Below are 8,577 nucleotides of genomic sequence, written 5' to 3' on the forward strand. Positions count from 1 at the left end.
AATGTGGCAGTTTTCCTTATGGGTAATGTGCAAGCCCATCTTCTATTAGCTATAGAACAGTGATGGCGAACCTTTTAGAGGCCGAGTGCCCAAACTGCAACCCAAAACCAACGTATGCATCGTTGGGTGTCGGGTGGGAGTGGCCCATTGGGTGGGCGTGGCTGCAGTGGTAACAGCAGACTGAGTGGGACTAAAAGGTTCAATCAATCAATTCCAACTTTGCGAGATCTTTTTTTTCCCACGAGAAGTTGAAATTGACTGATTGAACCTTTTTTTTTTTTTTGCACATGGCAGAGGCGTAAAGCGAAAAGGTTTTATAAAACCCAGCTGAAGGCCTAGGACTGGGGCGACGGTGCGCGTGCCCACAGGGATGGCTCCGAGTGCCGCCTCTGGCACCCGTGGCATAGGTTCGCCAGCACTGCTATAGAAGATATATACACACATATATATATATGTATAAGAGGCATAGAATCAAAATCACGCGATGAGGCATAGAATCAAAATCGCGTGAAGTATTAGTACTGCTTTATAAAGCCTTAAGACCACATCTGGAATACTACATCCTTGCAAAAAAGATGTTGAGACTTTGGAAAAAGTGCAGAGAAGAGCAACAAAGATGATTTAAGAGCCTGGAGATTAAAACATATGAAAAACAATTGCAGGACTTGAGTATGGGCAGCCTAGAGAAAAGAAGAAATAGGAGAGACACGATAGCAGCCTTCCAGTATCTCAGGGGCTGCCCCAAAGAAGAGGGAGTCAAGCTATTCTCCAAAGCCCCTGAAGGCAGGAGAAGAAGCAACGAATGGAAACTAATCAAGGAGAGAAGCAACCTAGAACTAAGGAGAAACTTCCTGACAGTTAGAACAATTAACCAGTGGAACAGCCTGCCTCCAGAAGCGGTGAATGCTCCAACACTGGAAGTTTTTAAGAGGAGACTGGACAGCCATTTGTCTGAAATGGTATAGGGTTTCCTGCCTGAGCAGGAATGACTAGATGACCTCCAAGGTCTCTTCCAACTTTATTATTATTATTATTATTATTATTATTATTATTATTATTATTATTATTATTATTATTATTATTATTATTATTATTATTATTATTGTTGTTGTTGTTGTTGTTGTTGTTGTTGTTGTTGTTTTGTTGTTGTTACTATTATTATTATTGTTGTTGTTGTTATTATTATTATTATTATTGTGATAATCCTTCACACCGCAAGGGACTTCTCTTCATAAACCACACATGAACAAATTTGTCACACAATGCAAGAAGACTTTTATTCATTTAGAGCTGGTTTTGGGGTAGAGTATTTACATCTTATTCTTAAACGGTTATAGGCTTTGGGTCACTTTAGGGCTGCTTCGGGTTCTAAGCCCGTTACGCCAACGGAAACGCCGGCTCTCCGACACCTTAATAAAATTGTGGTTTTTCTTGTTGTTGCTTGTTTGCCAGGTGCATCAGTCGGAGAAGGAGATCTCCGGCCGAGCTGTCCAACATGGTCAAATTCCTTTCCGGAGACATCCGTCCTCTCTCGCCGTTCTCATTTCCGCAGGCAACATCGGACACGCAGCTCTCTGTGAAAAGATGGGAAGGAGAAGAACCCGCTGAGTTTTGGCATTGCCCGCCATGCCTCCAAGGTCAGTCCCAGACAGGTAGTCAAGAAGAACATGCGCTGCAAATGGGGTGGGGCAGTTGATAAACGAGGGCTACCTTTACAGAAGAGGAAAAGGATGATTTTAACTTGCTGAAATCATTTCAGACGCCTCAAACTTTAACGCCCAGGACTATCGGGAGTTCTGGGAGTTGAAGTTCAACACATCTGGAGGGCATCTGGTTAGAGAACGGAATGCTTTAGGGCAGGGCTTTTCAACCTTTTCACCCATTGTACCACTTTTAGGATATGGCAATATCCGAGTACCACCAGTCGCCTAGCAAGGTGTCAAAAACTTGGTGACCAAAAAAGAAAAACAGAAAAAAGTGATAAAGTGCAGGTAGTCCTCGACTTACAACAGTTCGTTTAGTGACTGTTCGAAGTTACAATGGCACTGAAAAATGTGCCCTCCAAGCCACAGCCGAGCAAGACACCTACCTGCCCGCCCGCCTGGCAGCGCTCTTCCTCCTGTCCGAGGTTTCCATTGTTGTGACCATTTCTGTTGAGGATTGGCAGCGGGGGTGGGGTGGGAGGGGTGTTTGGTTTTTATTCCCCCCCCCCCGTCTGCTGGGTGGTTGCAGCAGATTTTGGTCACTTCACAAGACCCTGGGACACTGTGACCGTCATAAATATGAATCAGTTGCCAAGCATCTGAATGTAAATCACAAGACCCTGGAGAGGCTGCAACATTCCAGCTGATCGGTGCTTCTTCTGGACTCAGCAGAAGCACCAGGATCAGTGCCGAGCTCCAGCTGGAGCCTGGCACTGATCCTGGCGCTTCCGCTGAGCCCTGACATCCCTGCAGCTCCAGCCATCTCTCGCTCAGGCTTGTGCGGTGCTGCCACCGGTTCAGCTCATTCCCCTCCCTCACTACCACTTTTCTAGGATGGTCGCGTACCACCTGCCAGGTGCCAATGTACCACAGGTGATACCCGTACCACTAGTTGAAAAGCCCTGCTTTAGGGCTTCAGAGAGAAAAAAATATAACAATTCACAGCACCAATCAACCTAAACTTTGGCTGAGGATGTGTGCAATTAAATCTTTTTACAACTTGTCTGATATTTCTTTTTCTCTCCACTTCCCCTTTCTTCCCCACTCCTGTTTTCACCCCCCCAAATTAATACCATCATTGCAGCAAATGCCAGGGGCCGCGCATCGCCCGCCTGCACCGCAGGGCTTCCCACCAGCCTCGCAGGGAGAAGGGAGAAAGTTCTCCTCCAAGCACCGCAGAGTCTCCGAAGTCCCAAAATGGCAGCCCATCTCTTCTCCACAACAGATGTTGGGCCCGAAGCACTTTCCTCTGTTGCCAGGGCCGCAAGGGATACACTAAAAGAGAGGAGAGAAAGGGAAAAAGAAGAGGATTCACATCTGGAGGCATCCGTTCCTGTTAAGCTGCCGTAGTTCCTTCCTGGTGCTAAATCCCAAAACATTAAGGTAGACTGCTGCTCAGCCTGGAGGTTCCCTAAATGGCCACTAATCTCCCGTGCAATTTTTCAAGCGTCTTTCGAACATGGTGTGACCTTCAAATGCCAGGAACACTCATACCCAACAGTAAGCCTGACCAAGACACACATTGCAGAGAAAGCAAAAACGATAAAATGAAAAAGTGGCAAGTGATCAGGAGAGCAATCCATCCTTTGAGGGTGGCTGCTTTAAGAGGCAGTTTGGTCTAGTGGTGGTGAAGGCACCAGTTGGGTGACTTTGGGCCACTCACCAGGAGACGGTGAGTTCTAGTCTCACCTGAGGCATGAAAGTTGGCAACTGTTCCTTATATGTTTTAGCCTCCAGTCCCCTGATCATCTTTGTTGCTCTTCTCGGTACTCTTTCTAGAGTCTCAGCATCTTTTTTACATTGTGGTGACCAAAACTGGATGCCGTATTCCAAGTGTGGCCTTACCAAGGCCTTGTAAAGCGGTATTAACTCTTCACCTGATCTTGATTCTATCCCTCTGTTAATGCAGCCCAGCACTGTGTTGGCTTTTTTGGCAGCTGCAGCACACGGCTGGCTCATATTTAAGGGATCGTCCACTAGGACTCCGAGGTCCCTCTCACAGTTGCTACTATTGAGCAAGATACCCCTATACCAGGGGTAGGCAACCTTGGCTCTTTTATGACTCGTGGACTTCAACTCCCAGAATTCCTGAGCCAGCCACGCTGAGGGGAAAGGGAGAGGTTTCCAAGCTGAGCCATGCTGGCTCAGGAATTCTGGGAGTTGAAGTCCACGAGTCATAAAAGAGCCAAGGTTGCCCACCCCTGCCCTATATCAGGGGTCCTCAACCTTGGCAACTTTAAGACTTGTGGACTTCAACTTCCAGAATTCCTGAGCCAGCATGGGGGAACTATGGCCCCCTCATGACTCATGGACTTCAACTCCCAGAATTCCTCAGCCAGCATGGCTCAGCTTGGAAATCTCTCCCTTTCCCCTCAGCATGGCTGGCTCAGGAATTCTGGGAGTTGAAGTCCACGAGTCATAAAAGAGCCAAGGTTGCCTACCCCTGGGCTAGACGTACTTACTTCCCTCAACCGTTCGTCATATGATGGAGCCTCCAGATCCTTCCTTATCTTTACGGATATCAGTGTCTATGGAGACTCTCAACCGTCCAGGTCATGATTGTCCCAAAGGTGCTTGTCAAAGTTTTCTTGAAAACACTTCACTTCTTGGACAACCGTTTGTCCGAAATGGTATCGGGTCTCCTGCTTGAGCAGGGGGTTGGGCTTGAAGACCTCCAAGGTCCCTTCCAACTCTTGTTCTCCTCCTCCTCCTCCTCCTCCTCCTCCTCCTCCTCCTCCTCCTCCTCCAAGAAGCTTCTTCAGTTCTTTCGTGGCAAACCGAGAAAGCCGGGGGCAGAACTGAAGAAGCTCCGTGGGCGAGAAACGTTTCCTGAGTTTATAAAGTTTCATTAGATGATAGAATAAGAGGCAAAAAGTTACAAAAGCAAATCCTAGGACAGCGGGGGGAGGGAAAAGGGGAAAGGAAAGTGAGGAGGAGAGAGGGGAAAGAAAAAAGAAAAGAGAAGAGAAACGTAAAGAGAAAAGAAAAGAGAAAAGAGAAGAAAAGAGATAAGGAAAGGAGAGGAGATGAAAGGAAAGGAAGGGAAGGGAAGGAAAGGAGAGGAGAGGAGAGGAAAGGGGAGGAAAGGAAAGGAAAGGAGGAAGGGAGGAGAGGAGAGGAGAGGAAAGGAAGGAGAGGAGAGGAGAAAAAGGGAGGAGAGGAAAGGAAAGGAAGGGAAGGAAAGAGAGGAGAGGAGAAGAGAGGAGAGGAGAGGAAAGGAAAGGAAAGAGGAAAGGAAGGAAAGGAAAGAGAGAAAAGGAAAGGAAAGGAAGGAGAGGAGAGGAAAGGAAAGGAAAGGAAGGAAAGAGAAAAGAGGAGAGAGGAGAGGAGAGGAAAGGAAAGAGGAAAGGAAGGAAAGGAAAGAGAGGAGAGGAAAGGAAAGGAAAGGGAGGAGAAGAGAGGAAAGGAAAGGAAAGGAAAGGGAGGAGATGAGAGGAGAGGAAAGGAAAGGAAATGGGGGGGGGGGAGGAGGAAAACGTTTTCAAACAAACAAACAAACAAACAAACCAACAAAGTCCAGTTACCTTTTTTGGGGAAAAAACACACCTTTGGGATTTAACGGTACAGCTTAGGTCTCCCACGGGTATGAATGCATGCCGGACTTCTATTTTGCAAATAAGGGTGGGGGGGGGGGGAGGCAGGAAGGCTAAATGCAAACACCTGGGATGCTTTTTCTCCTTACCTGTCGGATTTCTGCATCGGGCATGGACCTCTTTCCTCCTCGGGGGCAGTTCTGGATGTAGCAGGCTGAAGACCAGGTGAGAAGGCAAAAGAGGGACACCGCAAAGACCCCGGCAGGCATCTTCAAAGGCTTGGCAACTGGGCGCGCTCCTGTTGTCTTTTGCCTTCTTGCTGTTTGTGTCTCGTTCCTGGCTGCATCCCGGCCCCGTATTTATATCGTTCGCATCAATTATATTTGGAGCCCTGTAACGCTGCGCCCCCCAACATTGCTAGAGGTGGGGGGGCTCTCCGGCCCCCTCCCTCCGCAGACCTCCCACCCACGAGCCGCCCTCCGAGCGAGGCCCATAATTGAGCCATTTGGTGCCAAGAGCTGTTCATTTCTCCCAAGGCTCCGCTGAATTGTCAGCCAATTATTTTTTTTAATCAGGGCATCGTCAACATTGTGAGTCGGATGCGGAGACGAGGTTGGCTGGCAGCGACGAGAAATAAAATCAGGGTGGTTTTTTTTCTCTCTGTCCAAAATCTTTTTTTTTTTTTATTAATTGTTTTCCCCTCTCCCCTGGCAGGGATGTTGTTATTTTACGAAGGCTGAAAACCTTCGTCAACATCGCTAGGTTGACTGCGAAAGGCCTCCAAGTCTTCCCCCGCTTTTAAAAAGCATATGCCATGCTTGGAAGCCACGTCTGGCACGGTCCTATTCTCCGAAGGATTAAAAGTTCGGCCTAAGTTTTGTGTTCTGGAAAAGCTCCCTTGGCTTAAAACTGGCTCCCGTCGTCGTCCCGAAGGTGCTTTTTTTTTCAAGAGGCAACTGGACGTCCTTGTTCTTCTTTGCAGAGATTTCGCTTCTCCTCCACGGAGCTTCTTCGGTTCGGGTTCGTTTTTGGTAAACTGAAGAAAGTCAGTTGCAGAGCGGAAGAAGCTTCTTGGAGGAGAAGCGAAAGGTCTTCAAAGAAAAACAAGAAAGTCCAGTTGCCTTCTGAAAAAAAGCACCTTTGGGACAACTGGATTACCTGGGTGACTGAGAATCTCGATGGACACTTAGAATAGAACAGAATAGAAAATAGAATAGAATAAAGAATAAAGAATAGAACAGAACAGAGTAAAGAATAGAATAGAAATTAGAATAGAATAGAATAGAATAGAATAGAACAGAATAGAATAGAAATTAGAATAGAATAGAATAGAGAATAAGAATAGAATAGAATAGAATAGAGTAGAAATTAGAATAGAATAGAATAGAAAATAGAATAGAACAGAATAGAAAATAGAATAGAATAAAGAATAAAGAATAGAACAGAACAGAAGAGAACAGAGTAGAGAATAGAATAGAAATTAGAATAGAATAGAATAGAATAGTAATTAGAATAGAATAGAATAGAAATTAGAATAGAATAGAATAGAATAGAGAATTAGAATAGAATAGAATAGAAATTAGAATAGAATAGAATAGAAATTAGAATAGAGTAGAATAGAACAGAATAGAAATTAGAATAGAATAGAATAGAGAATAAGAACAGAACAGAATAGAATAGAATAGAAATTAGAATAGAATAGAATAGAGAGTTAGAATAGAATAGAATAGAATAGAAATTAGAATAGAATAGAATAGAAATTATAATAAAATAGAATAGAATAGAATAGAACAGAAATTAGAATAGAATAGAATAGAAATTAGAATAGAATAGAAATTAGAATAGAATAGAATAGAATAGAGAATTAGAATGGAATAGAATAGAATAGAATAGAATAGAAATTAGAATAGAATAGAATAGAATAGAATAGAAATTAAAATAGAATAGAATAGAATAGAATAGAATAGAATAGAATAGAATAGAATAGAATAGAACAGGGAAAGTTAGGGTTAGTTCCTAAGTCATTGACCTAGAATAGAATAGAGCTGGAAGGGACCTTGGAGGTCTTCTAGTCCAGCCCCTTGCTCAAGCAGGAGAACTACACCATTTCAGACAGGTGATTGTCCAATCTCTTGTTAAAAATCTCTAGTGATGGAGTGCTCACTGGTTGATTAACTCACACCTTCCTTCCTTCCTTCCTTCCTTCCTTCCTTCCTTCCTTCCTTCCATACTTACTTACTTTTCCTATTTCTGAACTGCCCGTCTCCCTTAAAGGTTTCTTCCTTACCTATCGTTATGTGATGTTCTAATGCTTTTAAGTTAACATTCTAATAGTCCCTTATTTATTTATGCATTTGTATTCTGGCATTATTATTTTTACAAATAGCTCGAGGTGGCGGATATATCCAATGTATCTTCCTCCTCCTATTTTCCCCACAACAACAACAACAACCCTATGAGGTGGTTGGGCTCAGAGAGAAGGACTGCCCCAAAGTCACCCAGTTGGGTTTTCATGTCTAAGGCAGGATTAGAACTCACCCTCCCCTCTGGTGATTGGCCCAAAGTCACTCAGCTGGCTGTCATGGCTAAGGCGGGACTAGAACTCACCATCTCCTGGTGATTGGCCCAAAGTCACTCAGCTGGCTGTCATGGCTAAGGCGGGACTAGAACTCACTGTCCCCTGGTGATTGGCCCAAAGTCACTCAGCCGGCTTTCATGCCTAAGGCGGGACTAGAACTCACCGTCCCCTGGTGATTGGCCCAAAGTCACTCAACTGGCTGTCACGGCTAAGGCGAGACTAGAACTCACCGTCCCCTGGTGATTGGCCCAAAGTCACTCAGCTGACTGTCATGGCTATTTTCTATTCTTTTCTATTTTCTCTCCGCCCTTCCTTTCCCTTCCCTTCCCTTCCCTTCCCTTTTATTCCATTCCATTCCATTCCATTCTTCTTCCCTCTATTCTTACTCCTATTCTTATCCCTTTTTCTATAGCTGCCCACAACAAGCAAGCGACTCTTTTAGGCTCTTGGGTGAAAGGAGTTCCATACGTCTTGTGAACACAAAACAGGTCAACCCGAGCCATTGTGTGAACACGACGATTGGTGACATCTCCAACCCCTCTTTTGTGGCCAGGCCAAAAAGATGGGGAGAAGGACCGGGGGGGGGGTTGAGGGGGCTCCTGGCAATATTTCAAACCATCCTCCACACACACCTGACGTCAGCCAAATAGCTGCAGCGATCTTCTGCCAAGCTGCAGATGGAAATTCCTTTGGCTCGGCATGACGAGGAACGTGGGACTCTTTGGCTGCAGCCCCAAAATTCCCCCTGCGCCCGTTTTCCCAT

The 8,577-nt window shown here is 45.3% G+C and overlaps 1 protein-coding gene across 1 annotated transcript; it reads right to left on the minus strand.

Annotated features, from left to right (window-relative positions):
- Positions 1-1,410: 1,410 nt before the first annotated feature.
- Positions 1,411-5,505, minus strand: LOC107299138 (vasotocin-neurophysin VT-like). Its single transcript, XM_015828506.1, has 3 exons — positions 5,386-5,505; positions 2,777-2,978; positions 1,411-1,574 (listed from the first exon to the last, which is right to left on the minus strand). Exons 1-3 carry the CDS (start codon positions 5,503-5,505, stop codon positions 1,411-1,413), a joined length of 486 nt encoding a protein of 161 aa, XP_015683992.1.
- Positions 5,506-8,577: the final 3,072 nt, after the last annotated feature.

This window comes from Protobothrops mucrosquamatus, unplaced genomic scaffold, assembly GCF_001527695.2.
Source record: "Protobothrops mucrosquamatus isolate PMUCROS unplaced genomic scaffold, P.Mucros_1.0 scaffold4593, whole genome shotgun sequence".
NCBI lineage: Eukaryota > Metazoa > Chordata > Lepidosauria > Squamata > Viperidae > Protobothrops > Protobothrops mucrosquamatus.

What these genes read in the sequence shown, in the direction of transcription:
- LOC107299138 (XM_015828506.1), bottom strand. Translation starts at nt 5,505, where the DNA reads ATGCCTGCCGGGGTCTTTGCGGTGTCCCTCTTTTGCCTTCTCACCTGG. An exon ending in CCGATGCAGAAATCCGACAG is followed by an intron (nt 2,979 to 5,385) that starts GTAAGGAGAAAA and finishes CCTCTCTTTTAG; the next exon opens with TGTATCCCTTGCGGCCCTGG. An exon ending in TGGCATTTGCTGCAATGATG is followed by an intron (nt 1,575 to 2,776) that starts GTATTAATTTGG and finishes ATCTTTTCACAG; the next exon opens with AGAGCTGCGTGTCCGATGTT.